Consider the following 20,997-nt stretch of genomic DNA (forward strand, 5'->3'; position numbering starts at 1 on the left):
GCAAGCTGCCTTTGGACATAGGAACGATGTGGGGACAGAGAGAGCTCCCTCCTTGTCCATTCCTCCCTCAGTTAGGACTGCCAATGTGGTCTGGCATCAGTGATGGCTTCCCAGCATTCAGATGAGAGACTTTTCCAGCCCCAGCTGAAGATCTGATTGAAGAATGAGGATCTTCTTTATGCGAAACAATGTCTCTGACATTATGGCCCTTCTCTTAAAGGATCTTTCTGTGCCGGGGTTAGTTTTGAATCCTGTGTTTTTGCAAGCCTGAGTGTGTGGGTGCTGGGGCAGAGGAAATAGAAAACTTGTAATTCTGTTGCCTGCATATACCAAATGCTGATAGTTGTCAACCGAATCACTGCTTCCTTCATGAACTCAGTTGCCTGGGTTCCTACAACACAGTGAGCCACAGATTATGCAACCATATTTTAGTCTCATATGTTGTGTAAATCCAGCCACTGTATCTGGGTCATCAAGAGTCATTATAACTGACCAAGCAAAGTATTGGATGGATGTGGAGGAAGGTCCGCTGCTCAAAAAGCTGTGGAGCACTCCCCTCATTTATGGGTGGAAGGAAGGGAGCCTGGACTTCCTGCTCCATCTCCTTCTCTCCCTCTACAGTATTTTAAGTTTCTTGCTCCGCAAGAGCAGCAGTTAAGTTGCCTCTCAAGACTGCTTGGTGGTGGGAGTCTAAAGGCCTCCTGGTTGCCATGGCGATTTATAAGCCCTGAGTATGGAGGAACCAAGAAGAGGTGAGGTTTTCCATGGCTCCTCTTGCAATACGTCTGTGCTTCTCATTCTCCCATCCCACCACTGTTCCAGTTCCTTTCTGCCAAAGAAGGTGTCCGCTGGTGTGCCAGGCTCCTGGACGATGCAACTGCAAAGGGGGATGTATTGTGTGTGCCATCTGGAGCCAAGAGGCAGAGGAGATGCTTGACAACCCCATCCCGCCCCCAGCCTCTTCCTTTCTCCATTCCACCCTTGGCTTTTCTTACTAAGTAGGTGGCTCTGGCAGATGCCTTTAATTAAAAGACAGCCATGTCTCCCCTCCCCACCCAAACAGGTACAGAAGAGGAGCATGGGAAGTAGACACCACCCAAGGTGTAAATGTGGTGCTCCCTCAAAGCAGTGTCCTTCTTCCATCTACCCACAAACTGCTCCTATTTTCTGTAGTGAGGAAGAGACCACCTTACCCCAGAGCAACACTTTTGGTCCATCTGGAGTGCTGATGGCAGCTATTTGGATTTTTAGGCAAGAATCTTTCTGAGCTGTACCTGCAACAGCTACCTGGCACCTTCTGCCAAGCAGGCCCATCTCCTTCTCAAACAATTGGCAGCTTGACAGTTTCTCTCCATCCAGAGATCAATAGTGCAAATGTGCCTGGAGCATCAAGATTGGCCAGCTAAGCTTCGTGTTCCAGAAGCAGCTGTGGGGTTGACTGGGCCCTTATGGGACGGGAAGATCAAAGGTTGGGACTCAGAGGCCCTTTGCAGCAGCTGCGGGGGAGGCAGAGTCTTCCTCTGACTCGGGCCATTCTAGACTCAGGAGGAGCCCCTGTCATGGCGGGGCGAGTACTGGGGTCCCTCAGACCTAAAGCTAGCCCCTCAGCCTCCATAGCAAGAGTGGTGGTAGCTCTGTGCCCCTGCTTCCACCAGTATTTCACGGCACAGCTCTGGGGCGAGGGCCCCGCTCTCGGCAATCCTGCTGGCCCTGCCCTCTCCTGTGCCTGGGACAGATGTCTTCTCCTCAGCTGTTTCTGCGTTGGGTCTAGAATTAATTGGTGGGGCAGTCATAGCTGCCTGCTCCTCTTATGATTTGCTCTTTCTCCAAGGGTGGAAGAGAAAGGAGGAACGAGTTAGCATGCAGAGCAACACATCTTTGCGGCAGACTCAGCGCAGACTGAGCACTTTGCTCTGTGTAGTTTACTCTTCCTCCCTCCGGAGTGCGCACACACATGACGGGCGGGGGTCCCTTCTGTTACACAGAGAGAAGATAGAGAAAATGCGTCCCCCAGGGATGCTGCCTACCTGCTGAATCAAAGTGAAGGTAGCTGTGAAGGTCAGTAGCAGCTTTCAGAGCAGGTGGTCCCTGGCTCAGGCCCCAGCAACATCTGGGGGGCCACTGATGGGGTTGGTCAGCAGAGCCCATAGAAAGGGGCTTCCTGCCCTCATAAGAAGCAAGGGAGTCAAGGAAGGAGGCCAACCTCTGGGTCTCCGTGCTTTGGGGTCAGAGGGGGCTGCTTGCTTCTCCCTCCCTCACCGACTGGAGGAACCACCACAGCCCCACATGGAGCACAGCCGGACTGCAGAAAGAGCCTTCTCAGCAAAGACCCTTCAGACCTTCCACCCACCCGCTGGACCGCCTGGACACCGCAGCCGAGGAGACCCTGTAGCGGCAGCACCCCGCAGTGGTGGACTGACAGCAACAAGATTATGGCTGTTATGCCGCCCCCGCCGCTTGTTCTCCGCGACGGCTGCCGCTGCCCCCTGCTGGTCCCAGATCGAACATCCGTTTTCCCCATCTACGAAATGCTCGCGCCGAGGCCGATCTGCCTCCTACTCTCTCCCCGAGAGGCGCCAGCGCTGCCCGGTTAGGGGATAGGGGAGTGGGCAGGTCTTCCTGCAGAGGCAACCAGAGCCCCAGGAAGCAAGTAGGCAGCTAGCGCGTCCCAGGAAGGGGGGCGGCAGGATCTCGCCCCCCGGAGGAAGCTCACACCAGACGGCGCTCCCTTTGGAGCAAGTATTGCAACCGGAGACGGCGTTAAACCGGGAGAAGAAGAGAAGGGGACAGAAGGGTGCTAAAGTCCAGCTGCCGCCTAATGATCGTCTGGATGAGTGCAGCCCGGATCTATAGCCCTACTTCGCCCATCCCCAGGACCAGTCCTCTGCCCCCGCAAGGCCGCCACTCCCCCTCTTTTGCATGGGCGGCTGTTGTGACCCCTGAGAATGCCTTCGCCGGCTCGAATTCTTGACAGCTCTCGGGCTCAGCCGGGGGGGCCTTCCCATGGAACCCGCCCCCACCGCCCGGAAAGACCAGGGTTAGTCGCGAGAAATGCGCCGCTCGGAGATCCTGGCAGACTGGAAGACTCGTTCGCGCCCAGCGAGCCTAGATCCCCTTTCGAAGGAGGACTTTCGGACTGACTGGGAGCAGGCAGAAACCCTCCGGCGGCGCCCACTCAGGCACGGAGGGCTTCCCGCGTTTCCCCTGGATCTCCCCCCGCCTGGGGGGGGGGGTGTCGGGACGTCTTCGGGAACGGAGGGAGGCGCGCCGGAGAAAAGCGGCTGGACCTGCCCGGGGTCTCGCTGTCCCTCGCCTTTTTGGCTCGCCTCTGTCCCGCCTCCGCTTTGGACCACCCGCCCTCGGTGCTCGGCAGAGGGGCGGCGGCGTCGATCTCGCACGCCGGAGGCGCCTCTGTTTGCCCCTCGGGGAGAAGCGCTTTTCGCCTCCTTTGGCCAAGCGGCGGACTGGTGACACCTCGGGGCCTCGTCGCCGTTCGGCCTATTGTTCCTTGCGACCCGGGCTCTGAGGGCGCCACAGTGGCTCCCATAAAGGGGCCGCGCCCGTTCGCCCGGAGCCTGCCCAGCCGTGCGGACGTGTGCAGAGGCCGGCGTGACCAAGGGCGTCCATCGCCAAGAGCCGCGGGGCCCTGGGTCTCGCCTCTTTCCTGGGCCGGGGCATTTCCGTGGGCGGGGAGGGGGCAAGGCAAGGTGGAAAGACGGGCTGCCGCTGCCAGCCCCCAACTACACAGGAAGACCAGACTTGAGGGCACTGCCCGGGTGCCTGAAGTGGACCTTGCCCAGGGAAGGACCCTCCCCCCACACCCACTTTATTTGGGCTTTAAAGCCATGAAGGCCCCTGCCCTCTTTCCATCAAAGCCCCTACGCTGGGCGTTCCTGGGGCATCCAGGGGTTTTGAGGCTTAACAGGATTGGGAAAGTCATGTCCGAAGTGTCCCTTGGTCCAGCATAGACTCTTTCTAGCTCTTTTCCTGCTCAGCCTTGGCACATCCCAGGAGAAGCTCAGGGGCTGTCACCACACACCCAGACGCCCTCTTCTCGTTGGGACATTCTCCTTTCACCCCGCTCCCCACTCTGCTTCCTCCAGGGAAGAAATGTGCACGTGAACCCCCCTGGTCCCTAGTCTTTCTACTCCACGCCCACTTACTTCCTCCAGCCCCTCCTGGCTTAACCTCCAGAACCAGCCCAGCATTCTCTTCCCTTCCTCTCTCAAGCTTGGAAGGTCATGCTGATCTTTGCACACCCTCTGAGCCTCAGGAGCAGCTGGGGTGGAAGGGGAGGCTTTTTGTAATGGGGAGAAGGCGGGGAGCGAAAAGGCAGCGGCTGGGCAGGAGAGTAGCCCCTGCCAGCCCCTGTCCTTCCAGGTGATGGCATGAGAGGTGCTGCAGGCCTTGGCCAGGCCAGGAAGGTCACCGACTGCAGGAATAGCCCCCCAAGCCCTGGCTGTCCAGGCTCCTCCAGACAGCTGTGCTGAGTGCGGACATTCTTGCCTTGGGGCCTTTGCAGCTTTTCCATCAATGACTGGCTTACTGCTGGTTGATGTGGTTGCCAAAACTGTTGGCATTTTAAGGGAGTGTTTTTTTACCTTTAAAATTAACTCAAAGGAGTTAAAATTACTGGCTTATACTGCCCCCCCCCCCCTGAACAAGCTCCTGCCGTTTTCTTGTTGAGATATTTGGAAGTGGCTGCCTTGCCGTCATCCCAGGGTGGAGAGGGAGTACCTAGCCCCAGGTCACCCAGCTGGCTTTGTGCCAACTCAGCGTTCCCGGCTCCTACACCAGTGCCTTACCCACTTCCAAAGCAACTCTCATTTTGCACTGACCCTCATTTATGTTACTCCCTTCACTTTTACCTGCAGGTTTACTGTTATATTTGCTTGGTGCTGGTTAACAGCTATAAAAAAGACAGAGGTGAACCTGTGAATGCCTCAGGACACGGGGGTTCCTGAGCTCCTGATAGCAGTCAAGGCCCAAAGTCCTCACTGGGGATGAGGCCCCAGCCTGTGGGGCCCTTGCCTGCTATCAAGGCATCCCAAGGCCCATGGTGCAGCATAGATCATCCGCCTCCAAGCCTTGGCATCTCTGCAGAGGAGAATGGAAATCTGGAGAGCTGCTGCCAGAAGATTAGCCAAACAAAAATCAAGGTGAAGCACAGTCACCAGAGGTTCCAGTCCCCCCAACTCTTGGGACCACCAGAAGTACCCCAGAGCTGGAGCTGGCCAAAGGTGCACCAAGGGCTGCCCTTTCTGTTCCCAGAGTGGTCAAAGGCCTGCTGCAAAGGGTGGCCCACAAGCACGATGTGAGGACACCAAGTGCACCCTGCGGCTTGTGCCACGCCAAGAAATGTGCACATCCATTGTCCAGAGGAGGGTTAAGAGAGAAGGGAGAGCCCAAGGGGGTGGAGCAGATGAAGGGGGGCTGTCCCTTTAAGGGGGCTGGCAGCCAACCCAAGAGCCCTTTTCTTTGCTGGAGGACAGGACAAGAGAGTCACAGAGGGAAGGAGAGAAAGCAGAGGGCCAGCACAGAAGGGTTCTTCCAGCTGAGCAGCGCAGGAAAAGACCAAGGGTATCTGGACTCGCATCCCAAAGCCATGGGTAAGTTGACAAATCCAAGGGAACGTCTAATCCTTTTTGCCTTGATTCAAATGCAGTTGGCGTTTTGCTCCACTGTGGAGAAGTATCTGGGTTCTTTTCACCATAACTGCCCTTCAAGAAATAGTGCTGGGCTGAAGGGGTTTTTTTGCCCTTTCTTCCAGGCACCTGGGGTTTTAAATTTACTTACTGAATTTAGGCACAATAAGCACGCAGAGAATGGTTTGTCCTGCCATTTTATCCTCACAAAACTTCTTGAGGAAAGCCTGGCGGTGACTGGCAAACCAACTAGGAAATTTCACGGCTGTGGAGATTTCTCCCGCATCTCCCCTGAGCTCTGCAGGGGGGCTGCAGGGTCCTTTGGCCCTGCGGGAAGGGGTCTTTGCCACTGTTGTTGTTGTTTAGTCGTTAAGTCGTGTCCGACTCTTCATGACCCCATGAACCATATTGCGCCAGGCCTTCCTGTCCTTCATTGCCTCCCTGAGTTTGTTCAGTTTCATGCTCATTGCTTCAGTGATGCTATCTAACCATCTCATCCTCTGCCTGTGCCAAATCTCCTTGGGAGGTGCGGAGCACCCCAGGAGAGCGCTGGGCATGCTGGCTGTCTACGAAAGGTTGGGTCAGCGTGAGCTGCTCCGAGGAATAAGCAAGGCGCAGGTTTGGAACCTGAAGCTCCAGAATGTGGGGCACTGAAGTGTCAGGGAGCGAGATGCTGGTGCGATGGTTGTGGGGGCAGGCAGGGGGAAGCTGTGCATGCATGGTATGTGCCAAATCCACCAGGCATTAACTGACTAAGGATTTGCGGGTCTTTTTATTCTGAGAGTTCATGGGAGGAACCTGCAGAAGCCCTGCAAGCCAGGGGTCCCTGTCTGTGGGCAGGACCTGACTCAGCCCCAGAGGCAGGTCCTGGATGGCCAGGCCTTCGGCTGCATCACCACCACCACCACCATCATCCAGCTAAAATGTGCATCTCTGTTAACTCCTGTCGGATTCTTGTTCTGGAGCGTCTTCCCTGCAACCTGACTGCAGAGGTTGGCGCCTTCGTTGCTCTTGCAGGGCCTCTGAACTGGGCCCAAGGAGACCGCTCGCCTCCCAGGCCGCCGAGGGCAAAGGCAGGCGCTCCACCCTGAAAGGGGGTCTCTCCCAGGGGTGGCTGCCGTCTTTTCCCTGGAATTCCTGGACTCCCATCTCCTTGGCTTCTTGGGTCTACAGCCTGGCCCTCGGCTGGAGCAGCCGCCGCTCAGGGCCACGCCGTGGAAGAGTCAGCTGGAGGGACGAGCACCTTCTGTGGGAATCAGGAGCGCCTCTCGGGGAAGGAGTGCTCCGCTGCTACAGCAGGTCCTGGGTTCAGCTTTTCGCGTGTTAAAAGGGTGCGGCTTCTTAGCCCCCACCCTCTCAGGCTGTTCCCAACTTGTAAGGGAGGCTTAGCTTTCCTCCCACCCCTGCCAGGGTGCCTGATGTGCTGCAAGGCATAAAACAGAACAGCTAATCTCCAGTAAAACATTAAATCATGAATATGTGGCTATAAAAATAACATGTCATGGAACCATGGTAGCTTGGGCAAATAAAAGACGTTTTTCTGGCTTGGAACAAGCAAGCTCCTGGAGAATTCCGTGGTGGGGAGGGTCCCTGCCTCCCCCCAGGAGCCAGCACACACCGCATGTCAGGCTCGTGCAGGCAGTTAGCCTGCTCCCCGCCCTTAGTACCCCCTTCCCCCTCCCCTCCTCCTTTTCTCCTGCACAGAATCTCTCCTCCTTCCTCCCCCAGGTTTTTTTTTTTCCATCAGTCCAAAAACAAAAGCAAAGCAGACGTGCACACAAGAAGGAGAAGAAATAGGAAGCAAATATTACAGGGGTGCTCTGTAGGTCCTAAGTACCTTAAAATTTTAGATAATCTCTTACATCACCAGAACACGAGGTGCTCATTGGACCATTTCTGCAGGCTAGGATCATGGCCACTCACAGCAATGCTCTAGAGCAGAGTTTCTCAGCCTTAGCCATTTTCAGATGGGTGGACTCCAACTCCCAGAATTCCCTAGCCAGCATGCATGGACTTCTGGAGAATTCTGGGAGTTGGAGTCCAAGGTTGAGAAACACTGCCCTAGAGCGGTAGTCTTCTGTGAGGGTGGAGTCTGCATTGAGTGAGGAGTTGACGAGGTGACCTCTAAGGTTCTGACCAACCTGGAGACTCTCTGATAAGATGGGGCAATGCAGCTGATGATACATTTCAGAGGTTGGGAGCTGGTCCGATATCTGGGGCAGAGACTGTGCCTGCCTGCCCAGCTGTATGAACAGGGCTGGGATGGACTTGGACAGAAGTCTTCGGGTGCAGGCTGCCACCAGAATTTGGGGGGGCAGGAGGGGAAGAGGTGAACATGTCCCCAAGTGCTCCCCCCTCTGGCTTCATTATGCACCCGCTTTTCTTCTTAACTGTAAAATACCTCCATCTGAGTCATTCTCTGTGGTTTTGTTGTTTATTTATTTATTTATTTATTTTGCCGCTTGCACCCCAAACCCATTCTTGGGACTGCTTCCACCCCTAATTTAAGTCATGACAAGACAGCCACCTGTCTGCAAGCGTCAGAAGGCTTGCTCTCTCTGGCACCTTCCTGCAGCTGCCCTTCCCAACAGAGCCCTCTCTTGACAGAAGCAGGTTTCTTGGCTATGTGGGTGGGGACCTTCAGTCCGAGGGTCCTCCAATCCCCTCCAGGGGGCTGGGAATCGCTGGCTGGGAGGCAGAAGCAGGAGGCGCAAAGGGCCCCTGGCCCAGGGATCTTCCACCTGGCCGGCCCCTCCCGCCTGCTGTAAAATAGCAGCTCCAGCTTGGCTTCAGAGAGGGTGGGGGAGGCAAGTGCTGCCCGGCTCGCTTTGATTTATCTGAGCCTTCTCAGGGTGACAGGTGCCCAGATGCCCAGGTCCACCAAATGCCCCAGTGCCCTGGGCACGTGGTTCCCTGGGTGGAGAGGCAGACTCCCACGTGGGTTGCTTTGAGCCTGGGGTCGCTCCAGCTGCCGCCGCTCTGTTGCCAGGCGAAAGCTCTGCCGGAGGTCTCAGAAATGTCCATTGCTCAGAATGCCAGGAGCCCCAGGCCCCTGGGAGACCTGCCCCAACAAGCTGGGAAAAGTCAGGCAAGTGGAACCCTGCGCCTGGAACGCGGCTGCACCCAGAAGCGGCCTTCAGGCATCTCCTCACCTGAAGAAGCCCAGTGCGGGGCGGCTGAAGGGGCTCCCACCATACCGGGCTGTGCCCTTCCCTACCTCTGGGTCTCCGGGCAGTGAGAGGGCATGGGGGCCACAAGAGGACAGGAGAAGGGTCTTCACGGCACTCCATTCCCCAGGGAGCAGCCCCGGCTGAGGCAAGGTCGGGATGGGCTCAGCACCGGTTCTCTGCAGGCTGAACGATGCCTCTTTTCTTCCCACAATGGCCACCTCTCCTGAGCACTGAGAGAAAGCTCTTGACTGGCATCAGCCTGGCCTGATTCCTGCCCCTGACCCACCGCACCAAGGCACCGCTTTGGCTGAGGGTTCCTCTTTTGGCCTCTGCCAAAACAGCCCATTTCAGCGCGCTCAGCCTTGGAAAAGCAGCGCTTTTCAGCCCCCCGTCCGTCCCTGCAGCACCCCACGCCTCTTCTTCCTCCTGCCGGTACCAGCCAGAGCGCCTCCGGACTCAAGGCAGCCCTGTGTCGAGCGGGGGGGGCGGGCACTGAGCTCAGGCCTCGGGAGGCTCATCCCGGTTGTCTTCTTGCGCCCTTTGTTCCGGCCTCGGCACAAGGCTGGGGATTGTGTTCAGACAAGGGCCTCTTTCTGTCACAGCCCCCCCCGGCAGCCATTATGTCAGCTTAGTGGGCTACGCCTGAGCCAGTGGTAGGCCAAGCGGCAAGGCCCAGTGCTGAGGGAGCCTCCTTGGCTGCCACGCTCCAGCTGGGGTCCCTCTGTGCCAGCGGCCTATTCAAGGTCCGGCAGAGAGCGGAGAGATGCCTAGGCCACGAGCCCTCCCGCTTTTGGTCCCGCCCAAAAGCACAAATGTGAGGGATGCGGGAACTACGAGAATAGGAAGCCCCTGCTGGCAGAGGGAAGTGGATCGGTATCATGCTGGAAGGTGGTCCAGCAGAGTCCTCTGAAAGCCTCTGGAGACAGGACAGCCCCTCTTCTTTACTTACACATATTACCGTGCCCCACTTTTTTCGCATGGATCTTGAGTTTAGCCAAGCTGAAGAACGAAAGCACGAAAACCCCGAAGCATGTTTAGCCTAGCGTTCTCCTCCCAGTGTGGCTGAGCGGAAGCCTCCAGACCGGACGGGCTTCCAGTGAATGGTCAAGCCACCTTGGCCTCTGGCGTGTCCCAAATTACCACCCTGAAGTTTGTAACGTGGGCTCCCCAGAGAGCCTCCCGTCCTCTCCCACCCACTGGGTCTCCTCAGCTTCAGGAAGAAGAGCAGTCTCTTCCAGTGTCTTCAGACCAAACTGTGGAAATGAGCCTTCAGATGAGATTTGATACAGGCATGGCGGGTGCACGGGTGGCACCCTTGGGGCTCCCAACAGATGCGGTATAACAGAGGAAGCCTTGCTGAATACCGTCAGTGCCACCAAATGGGCGAATGCCACCTCCGCTGCAGCTGCTGCAGGTGTGTGGCAGGGCAGGGCAGGGCAGGGCAGGGCAGGGCAGGGCAGGGCAGGGTGAGGCACGGGTCCACATCCAAACCAGAACTTTTCCATGCGTGCTCAGGTCTCCTGCCTCAGTGCTCTGCGAAGCCCAAGGCCAGGCCAGCACGTCCTTCCCAAAGGACTGCAGGAGCAGGGGCAGCTGGGCAGCCCTGAACCAAGTGGGCTAGCTGCCCAATTCGGTGGCAGGCAGCCCCTTGGGCCCTGGGCGAAGGTGGGCCTGTGGTCTGGGCTTGTGATAGCATGGCATTCATGGGGCGGGTGGGGGGAAGAGGCAGAAAGAGGAGGGCACTTGGGGCTGCCGAGTTCCCAGGGCAGCCTCTAGGGTGCGGGGGGCCTTGGCTGCACAACGCCTGCCAGATGGCAGTCCCAAGTGGTGGAGCCTGCTGGCTTGAGGCCTTGGGGCACTTGTTCCACACCCCACTTGGGGAGAACGGGGGAAGACTGCTCCCAATGAAGGGTGAAGCAATAGGGCCCCATTGTTCTCTGCCCAGCCTGGGCAGGGAGAAGAGTGGGGAGCTTATCTGAGCCTGGAGGGGAGAACAAATGCCCCTTGTCCTCCTTTGTGCCACCCAGAGATCAGTACAGCCTGCAACGCTGACCCTCGGCCCCTGCACTTCTGACGGGCCCATTCTTCAGGGCTGAGAAAAACACCCCGGGGACAAAGAGGGAGGGAGGGAGGGAGGGAGGGAGGGAGGGAGGGAGGAGGAGGAGGAGGAGAATGGTGAAAGCGCCTGGGCAGCACAAGGCATACCAAGCCCAGATGCCGACAGCTGGCCAAGCGGGGGTGGACCGGCTCCTGTCTCGCCTCACCTCGCTGTGGAAACCCAGCAGCAATGGCATTGCCACTGGGTGGTAATGGGAGAGGGGGTGGGGCAGGGCTCTGCACTGTGTTGAGTGTTCTCGGGTTTACTGTTGTATTTTTTATAATATAGATAATATTAGTGAAGTGCCTGAGCCAAAACCCCAGAGCCAAACACATCCACAACCTTCGGGTCCTCAGAATCCAAACCTGGATCCAGTTCCACAACCAAGGTTTCCAGGTAGCTGCCCTTCTCTCACTCTGCCCTTCTGAACCTCACCCGCCCCCCACCCCCCAGGTCACAGCAGTTTCCCCCTCCTTGGCTCTTTGGCCCAGATCAGGCTCCCCCGACCATCCTTGCTGGGAGCGATGCCCTGCTCCTCCAGTGCAGGTTTCCTCCTTCCAGAGGGAGCTGCCTTCCCCCCCGCCCCCCCCCCCCCGATTCTGAGCAAGTTCTCAACTGGCATCAGCAGACCGAGAACAGCTCTTGGGGAGACCAGGACCAGGGCAGAGAGAAACTCCATCTGGGCATTTGTCTCTGTCCATCACCAATGATTAGGTATTTCTGTTTGCTCCCAGTGAAGATGCCCAAGGAGGGGCAGAGCGGATCCAGCGCGTAGGAAATGCAAAGGACCGTGACCTTGGGTAGATCCCAGAACTGTTCCAATGAGCAGGCTAATCAGTCCAGCACCCCCAAGAGCCAAGCCGCCGCTTGGGATTGAAGACGTGAAAGACTTCTGCATGAGGTCTCCGCCAGGAAGGCAAAGGGGGCTACCCCACCTCTCCGTGTGAGTGATGGACCCCCAAAGCTGAGGCGGCGATCAAACAGGCATAAACAAATAAAATGAAACAGACGTTACAGGCTTTCTGGATTCTGGGCAGTCAAAATTCCTCCTCTTCGGGCTTAACACTTTGCAGAAGATGGGGGGGGGTGTCGTTACTTGATTTAAATCTTGCCAGAAGATCAGGCAACCTGCTACCTATACTTCACAGCCAGAGACTTTGCCCCTCTCCCCCGACCCCGCGAAGTTTGGTGCTCCGCCTTCACTAAGCTTCCTTGGGAAGGAGGCTTTTGCTCTGGGAGCAGTGTGGATGGTGGCGGAGGCCGTTGTTCCTGGAGCAGAACTGCGCTTGACGGGTCGTCCTTTTTCAGCAAGCAATAAACCGGTAACTTTTAAGATCGGTAGAGGCAGAGAAAAAGAAAAACATGTGCCTGACACCGGACAAAAAGAGAAGAAAATTATCTGAAAGTGTCTGTGTCAGGATCGACGCAAGCTAGAAATCTTAGTTTCATTTAATTTAGACCAGAGATGCATATTTCCCCCGCATAATCAGCAGTCTTCTGCCCCGATGCATGTCCCGGAAGAGGAGGGTCCCCCTGCCAAAATGGTGCAAGTAGAGGTGCCCCCCCCAGGACTCTGCTCCTAAAGTCTGTGGCTCATTTCTGAGGGAGGTTGGCGGCCTCCTTTTGGCCCCCCACCTGCACGAAAAGACAGTGGCCAGGAAACAAGTACGTGAATGGGATAATGTGGTTTTCAGTGGGTGTCTATGGTTAACCTTTTGATAATTATATCCCTCGACTGATGTTATCGTTGGCTTTTTTGAAAAACTGTTGTCAGCCTCTTTGGAGAAAAAGAGGCTGACAACAATTTTTTCCCTTGGGAGAAAAGCAGATGCAAACCTAAAAAGAGGCACTTTTTTTGGAACTGGGCAGTTTCTGTGGCAGCAGAGGCTGCTCCGCCTGACCAGCCCCCTGCCCAGTGCTAGTTTTCAAATTGTTCTAGGATTGGTTTAGGTTGCCCACAGATTCGCGCCCAGCCTCAGCTCCTTGACCTGATGCAGCCTCTGAAAGCCCTCTTCTCTGCATGGGGCAGAACATTTCACCAGCTGCTGCTGCTAATGGAAACCCTTTCTCCCCCCCCCGCTCTGCACAGGTCTATTGGAGTGCTGTGCCAGATGTCTCGTGGGAGCCCCCTTTGCCTCCCTGGTAGCCACAGGCTTATGTTTCTTGGGAGTTGCCCTGTTTTGTGGCTGTGGCCATGAAGCGCTCACGGGCACTGAGCACCTGATTGAGACCTACTTCTCCAAAAACTACCAGGACTACGAGTACCTGGTGGATGTGTAAGTACTATCGCTCGCGGCTCAGTTTTCTGGACAAGCCGGACCCTCCTGCAGATGCCTGCATTTGCTTTTCCCTCAGAAGCTTCTGCTCGTGCAGCCAGCAAAGCAGATGCTCCGGTCATGACGTCCTCCGAGAAGGAAGTCCAGGGTCGGGGCCAGGGTGATGGGGTGGGGAGTCATCTTCAAAAAATTATGTTTAGAAATGAGAGATTATGTAAGTTTATTCAACTGAAAATATAATTGTACACATACACATACACACACGCACACACACACACACACAATGTTAAAAAGTAACTTCAATAGGAATGCCTGGGTTTAATACTATTTTTTCATCAATTTCAACTCCTATTTGTTATTTTGAAACTTAACCCCATAGTACCGGTCTCCCGCAGGCATGGCTACAGCCCAGCTCTCATAGGGAGCTCCCCTTCCCCTCCCCTTTGCAAAAACTCACCTCGTGCTGGCCACCTTCGAGAGTGGGTGGAGACAGAGTCTCGTGCCCGGGCGCGACGGCCGCTGCGTGGCTGCAGACACCTGCAGCTTGAGCGCCAGCGCGTCACTTGCTCTCCCTCCCAGCATCGGAACTGCAGCTGCGCAGACTTTCATTCTGAAAGCTGCAGCACAACGCTGCTTTCCCTGGGCACAGCCATCCCCTTGGGGAGGCTGGGCATCTCACCCTGCATCCATGTCCTCAAAAGCTGCTGGGAATGTGGGCAATCCGGCGTGTAATTGGTAGACGGACCCAGGAGGAAAACCCTGTCCAGCTGCTCTACCGAGGCTAGGGCAACAGGCGGGCAATTGGGACCAACCAAAGAAACGGGCGGGCTTTGCTCACTGATGCTGGACCGGTATGGGGGAGAGCGGGCACTGAAGCCTCTGCTCAAGGTCTCTAGAGCAGCCTGGGCCCACCCAGCAAGGCAGTCCTCGACCGAGCTGCGTGAGGAGGGCAGCAGCCAGCCTGGCCTGGGGCGGCAAGGCAGGCCGGGCCCCGTGGCCCAGAGCTAAGTCTGGCGGGGGTCTCCTGTCTGCAGAACAAGGCTTGGTGGCGGCTGCCCCCGTGGCAGGGCTTGCCTTTGGGCGAAAGCAAGTGGTGCTTCACCTGCAGCCCTCCTCCCTCCCAAGGGCCAGGCAAGACCAAGCCCTTGGCCAACAGGCTCCCGGCGAGGCCTCCTCCCCGCTTCTGAACTTGGCCTTCCTCCCCAGGATCCACGATTTCCAGTATGCCATTTACGGAGTTGCTGGGTTCTTCTTCCTCTTCGGAGCCCTCCTCCTGGCCGAAGGCTTTTACACCACCGGCGCTGTCAGGCAGATCTTTGGCGACTACAAGACCACCATCTGTGGCAAGGGCCTCAGCGCTACGGTAACAGGGGGCCACAAGGGGAGGGGTTCCAGAGGACACCGTCAGGCTCACTCTTGGGACCTGGTGTGTCACTGTCTGGGCAAGTGGCTGGGACATCCTGACAAGGTGATCTACGCGCAGCTCGCTTCTCCTTCGGGCATGTGGCTGGTCCAGGCATGGGCAGACAGGCATGAGACTGCAGGCCTGGTCGCCCAGTGGCTGATCCTGAGAAGGCTCCAGGCACAGGGCGGAGCAGCTGCACTGGACGGGCAGTGTCGCCTTAGAGAGAAAACCGCACAGGACGGCCGCCCCCCCCCGCAGCCAGGCGAATGCATGCCCCTCCTAACTCCCTCCCCAGCTGTCCCACCCTAACCCGCTCGCTCACCTCGCCTCGCCTCGCCTCGCCTCCACCCCTCACAGGGCTTCCTTCCCTCCTCCTGGTGTTTCCGGTTTTCGCAAGGAAGACCTGGAGGACGAGAGCCACGTCTTCCTGGTGATGTGCCCGTCCTTTGCCAGCCCAGCGTTTCCAAGGCTGGTGGTCAGGCTGGGGGGTGCCCGCCATGAAGCGCTCCAGCTGGGGCTCCTCGGTATCCCAGGCGGGGTTCCTGAAAGATGGGAGGGCAGAGGATACGGGGTTGACCAAGGACGGATTGAGCAATGGGGAAGGCCTCAGATGGGCACTTCTGAGCGATACGTGATCAGCTGAAAACCCAGGGCGAGCTCAAGCACCTGCATGCAGCCAGAAGCTCTTGCTCCCTTGAGGCGCCTCACACGAGCCCTTTGCCAGGGGAAGGCACAAAGGACAGCCTCCCGGGCACGGGGACCTTGAGCAGGCTGGGGTGGGGGACTGCTGTGGCTTGATGGAGAGGCCCTTGCCAACAGATGAGGGGCCCGGGGCTGGATCTTAAGCAAGCGGAGCTGACCAAAGCAGGGGGTGGATTGTCTCAGAAGTGCCCATTTGCACCCGAAGACCACCCAGCAGCTTCCCCACAGGCTCAGACAAGGACATGAGCAGACCAAGTGCTGTTTTCTTTCAGAATCACTTCCTTCTGCACCTCTTGGGCAGATGCTCGCCCTCAGGCACGCACAATATGCCTTCTTGCACTCACACACGTTCCACCCAAGCTCACAGACCCTGTTGTCACGCCAGCCCGGAGCGCACCCAGCGCAAGCATGGGAAGGCTGGCTCCCCGGGTGCTATAAGCAGACACCTGATATGCACGTGCATACCGAGCGTGCCTTGTTTTGAGCATCTGTCCCAGCCGGAAACCTTGGCTGGCACCTAGGGGGGCCTCTCTGCACAACCAAGTACGCAGCTTGGACCTCAACGCAACAATAGTATATTCAAAAGAATCTGGGGGCAGGAGGTTGGCACTTTGCAAGCTGGGCAGAGAGCTGTTTTCTTCCGTGTAAAAAGTCTGTGAAGGTGCACACTGTGTCTGAAGGTTCAGCTGTGAAGGGTGAAAGTCTTTGTGAACTGCAGCCCAGTTCGGTGTAAAGCACAGCTGGAAAGGAAAGTGCAGGTGGCAGGGGTGAGGGGAGAGAAGAGACATCTGCTGGCACTCCCTATTTTTAAAAGGGCATGAGTAAGGGAGCATCTCTGCATTTGATACACACAACTTTCTAAATTGCCTGAGGTTAGGTCACAAATCAGATTGTAAGTGACACCCAGTGACACCCAGACCGTGAACTGCTATGGCACAGCAGACCGTCAGCCTTTTGAGGGGAGATTACAGAGCCTGCAAATTGATGGAGAACTCTGCATCCTATTGGCCAATTGTGCTGAGAGGCCCTGGGTGGGACATGTGTGCAAGAGCTGTGCACAGGTGGGCTGCAATCCCACACCCCTCCCCGACAGTTCCATTGGTGCTGGAGGGGGTCTCTCCTTCCCTCCCCGGTTGAAAGAGGTCTGGGAAGTCGTCTCAGGCTGCAGATCTCCAGTCTCATGCTCTTCTGGCCAAGGCTCCAAGCTGGCCCCTAACGGCCCCCTCCCATTCTGACTGTTTCAGTTTGTGGGCATCACTTACGTCTTGGCCGTCCTTTGGCTTCTGGTCTTGGCTTGCTCTGCCGTCCCTGTCTATGTCTACTTCAGCACCTGGACCACCTGCAACTCCATTGCCAACCCCACCAAGACCTCTGCAAGTATTGGCAACCTGTGCGCTGATGCCAGGATGTATGGTGAGTAGCAAAAGCAACTTTCTTCCTAAGAAACAGGAGACATCTCAGAAGGCGCCAGGGCAGAACGGCCCTGTTCAGTCCACTGCAGGAGACACAGCTCCCCTCCTTGATGTCCAACCATCTGCAGGCTATGCAGGCCTGGGCAGTTCTCTGGGCTCTGGGGCGTGGCTGGTGGGTAGCTGCCCACCTGAGTCTGACCTGGAAACCCAGAAGCCCTCCCTGTCACAGGCACGCAGGAAGGTTGCTCACACTATGCGTCCTTCCTGGGGAATGGGCAGAAAGTTGCCTTCAGGAGGCTGGAATGGTTATTTTCATGTCACGCACAGCCTGGGTTTGCTTAACTGCAACTGGCTAGCTTCACAGAACATCCTAAGCCAAAATCAAACCATTGTATGGTTTAGTGAGTTGTGTGAACTTGGGCATGGTTAGGCCTCCTGGCTTCTTGAGCCAGAGGAGGAGCACGTTTTAGTGAAAAGCAGTCAGGGGGCTCTTGCCAGGGTTTCCCTGACCATGTAGACCCACAGGGGGTGGATTGGCCTGTGCTCAGGACCTCTTGTGCTCCACCCACCCAGGTGTGCTGCCCTGGAACGCGTCTCCGGGAAGAGTCTGCGGCCAAAGTCTCCTCTCCATCTGCAAGACTGCTGAGGTGAGCTTCTTCTGCTTCACAGAGGAGCAGAGGATGGGCTAGATGTTCCCAGCAAACCAAAAGACACGGGGAGGAGGTTCCTTAAGGAAGAAAGTTGATTTTGACGCAGTAGCTGACAGCTGGGAGGGAGTAGAGGCCAACGGTATCCATGGACTGATGTGTTTCTGTTGGAAAACTGTATGAGACGACTCTGTGCACTTCCTTCTGTCAAAGGGTTAGTCACTGACCATTCCCACGTTAGAAGGATTCACTGGGGCCTCCAAGTTGTTCATTTTCCCCTCCTTGAACCATTCTTTGATAACTCAATAACTTGTTTATTCACTAAGCAACTCAATAATTTGTTTTTTCCAACTTGTAATTCCATAATTGGCAATCTGCTGGTTGTGGATAATGCATCATGTTCAAGACTATCAGCAGATTGTCAAAAATCCAGGTTGGCCATCCAACACATTTTAGTAGCTCAGTCAGCTACTGGCGTTTTAGTAAAAACCATCATTGTGAAGACAATAGATATTTTATTTATATGGCTGCACAAAATTGATTTAAGGTACCATCTTGGCATTATTTTGGGGGTGATGCTCACTCACTTTTGCATGTGGGAGATAAAAGGAGATCCCTCTGCAACTCTGAATGTTCAGTGCGACGGATCCTTTTGTCTAAGGAAAAAATGCCACATACAAGGGTCTGTAAGACCAGCCTTGCTGGGTCAGCGAAGGCCCCTCCTGGCCCAGCATTTGGTTGATCGCATGGACGAAGGCGCTGGCTCATTTGGTCAAACCAGCCCGGCTTCCCCAGGTGACCCCGGCCAGGCCTCCAGCCTCTGGGCTCGGCCAGTGGCCCTCCCGCTCCAAGGGGGCCCATCCAGTGCCTCGGTGGGTCCGGGCTCAGACCGCCATGTGTTGTTTGCTTGCAGTTCCAGATGACCTTCCACCTCTTCATCGCGGCGTTTGTGGGTGCCGCAGTTACCCTCGTGGCCCTGGTAAGCACGCAAAGGCCTGGTTTGCCTCCTGGACCCTTCCTCCTCGGCTCCTGGGCAGCAGCAGCAGGAGAGAGTTTCCGGGGGAGGGGACAGAAGCGTCGCCGTTATCGCCTTCAGCCCAAACACTCAGAATGAACGGCAGCATTTTCAACTGCAAATAGAGCAACGCTGAAATTAGCCCCTACTTGACTTTAAAGTAGCCGCTTTGGCTGTGCTTCGGCCTTCTGCCAGGCACGACTGGAGACCTCAGGCAAGGGATGGGGAGGCCCCAAGAGAAGGAATCCCCCTGTGAAGGGTTCGGGGCCACGATGGGGGCCTGGGAGAAGCGGGGCGGTACTTCACGGGGCACTTTGATCTCACTGCCAACTTTCCATTCTCTGCCCTCCAGCTCACTTTCATCATCGCTGCCACCTACAACTTTGCAGTCCTCAAGCTGATGGGAAGAGGCACAAAGTTCTAAATGCAGAGAAAGAGAACAGCTACCTTTACCAGATGCTCTTCCTCCTCTAACTACCAGGCTTTAACCCACAAGGTGGCCCCCCTGCGCCAGACCTCCTCCTTTAACTCCGCCTGACTGCCCCTCCCCTTGTGCCAATGAAGCAGGGCGTGTCCCGAGGACGGAGGAGGAGAGGCCCTTCTGCCCCGCCGGCCACAGGTCTTCCTTCCTGCTCTCGTCTCTGTAGCACCTGGGCTCCTCCGGATCACCAGACCAGGGGCTGGTGGGGAGCGAGCTGCCTGCTCCGGAGAAGGTGCGTGGGGCCTGGCCTGGCCAGGCGGCCTGTGCTGCCACGGGGGGGGGGGGAGGGGGAGAAGGAAGCGAGCGGAGCAGCTGCGTGTGGCCAGGACTCTGCCCGGGAAGGCCAGCTTCCTTCTGCCACGGCACTGGAGGCAGAGGACGAGAGCACAAGCAGCAGCAGCTGTACATAGGCCAACCTCCCTGTCTGCCTGGGCCAGGGCGCTTAGAGCCAGGATCTTCCCGGGGGGAAGAGAGCACTGAGCCACCCGGTTGACAGAGGCCCTTGTCCAGACCCCAGTCACCCTACGGAGAGCACTGAGGGACCCAGGGAAGGGGCTCTTCCTTTCACCCTTTGAGCAGGAAAAGCCAGCCTGGGCCACTTTTCTAACCGGCTGGTAGGTACTGGCCTTCTCCTAGGAGCACCCATAACCAGAAGCCCGAGTGTGTAACGCTAGAAGCTCCTTAGTTACACGAGGGGGTCATAACCTGGGCCATGCGCTTCCCCTCTCGCAACTAGCTGTGGAACCGAAATTCTCCGACCGTCACATTGGTGCTCTTCTCTCCCAGCAACATCTGCTTCTTTCATAATTGTGCTTCATTAGGGATCTTTTGCAGAATATAACCTTTATTCCTTTTCTTATAATTACGCTTTCCGATTTCTTGCAAGCCATAGACCTTCCCAGTTATATGGAACCTCCTGTCTTGGTTACTTGGCCAAAATAAGAGGTAAAAGAGGAGAAATGCACTGAACATTCTGGACCACTGTTTCCGTAAAACGAGAAAATCATGGGTCTCTGTGGGAAAGAAGCGTCCCCGGATTTCAAACAATTATATCAAATAGTAAGAATGTACGGGCTCTCCCCCATGCCCCCAGCCCCAGCGTTGTCAGTTCTGAAGTGGGGCTTCGTCCTTGTAAACGGGAGCCAAACCATGGCCAGAAGCTCTGTGGCCAGCTGTGCTCAGCCAGCCAGCACCGGGCTCCAGCCTCAGGATGCCTTTTTTGGAGAGGCGGCTGGGCTGGGCATCTGTTCCCTGGCCTGCTAACAATCAGGGCAGCCCTGCCGAGAGGCTTGGCCCAGGCAGCTGACACCCACTCTTGACACACCTGCCGTCACAGCCCAATGAGACACCAGAAGCTGATACTGGGGGCAAATGAAGTCGTCTGCACCTGACATTTCACGCTGATTGAAGTAACATATAACTGGGATTTGTGCCCTCCAAACTCCTGGGGAAATAAATAAATACTGGGGAAACATAGCTAATAAGCTAAGTGTGTTTATTTCTCTTTTTGAATTTCAATTTTTTAACAAAGCATGACAGATTGTTTTTTGAGACTTACCTTGCAAAGTGTATTTTGTAATGTTCAAGGGAATAAAAGTTAAGAATATTCTGAAGAATCCTCTGCTCTCTTCCTTTTTGACTGGTTTTCCACCTTGCCCCAAGGCTGGAAGATCCTCAGGAGTTGGCCTCTTCCTTTCTCTGCCCGTGGGTTTGGGGTAAGACTTCTCGCCGGAGCGCAAACTTCTCAGCAGTGCTTGCAAAAAGCCTGACCCGCCTCGGCATGGTTTTCTACATGCCACCATGGCAATTCAGGCTGATGCTCATTGCAAGTCCATCTGCCGCTCTCGATGGAGAGAGCAAGGATCAGGTCTTGCTGCCTGGACTCCTGTCCCCAGATTTATAAATGCTCACCACATGGAGAGAGCCGTGTGCTGCAGAAGCAGGAGCCAGCCTTCAAAGACATTGCTCAGAAGTCCTAACACGGCCGGATATTTAATGCAATAGATTTGCTGGCTATCGAGCCAATGCTGGAGTGGAAGCACTCAGCTTACGAGCATAGAAATGTGACTGAGGGTCATGGGGCAACTTAAATACAATGCATGGCCTGTGGTGCACATTTTTGTGAACTAGACATTGTTTTTTCACC

At 56.2% G+C, this 20,997-nt stretch overlaps 1 protein-coding gene across 3 annotated transcripts; it reads left to right on the top strand.

Annotated features, from left to right (window-relative positions):
* The first annotated feature begins 5,482 nt into the window (after positions 1-5,482).
* PLP1 (proteolipid protein 1) lies at positions 5,483-20,458 on the top strand. Of its 3 annotated transcripts, none has more exons than XM_088151822.1 (8): positions 5,483-5,609; positions 11,202-11,309; positions 13,003-13,189; positions 14,396-14,657; positions 16,541-16,709; positions 17,282-17,355; positions 18,269-18,334; positions 18,723-20,458. In XM_088151822.1, the coding sequence occupies exons 1-8, from the start codon at positions 5,606-5,608 to the stop codon at positions 18,792-18,794; spliced, it is 942 nt and encodes a 313-aa protein (XP_088007948.1). In that variant the 5' UTR covers positions 5,483-5,605; the 3' UTR covers positions 18,795-20,458. The 3 variants fall into 3 exon arrangements, with proteins under 3 accessions (XP_088007948.1, XP_088007949.1, XP_007433623.1); XM_088151823.1 differs by having other exon boundaries at positions 14,396-14,552; XM_007433561.4 differs by lacking the exon at positions 11,202-11,309 and having other exon boundaries at positions 5,493-5,609.
* The last annotated feature ends 539 nt before the right edge of the window (positions 20,459-20,997 follow it).

This window comes from Python bivittatus, unplaced genomic scaffold, assembly GCF_059951505.1.
Source record: "Python bivittatus isolate LINGU-HERP-01145 unplaced genomic scaffold, Pbiv_v1 ctg000670_np1212, whole genome shotgun sequence".
Lineage (NCBI taxonomy): Eukaryota > Metazoa > Chordata > Lepidosauria > Squamata > Pythonidae > Python > Python bivittatus.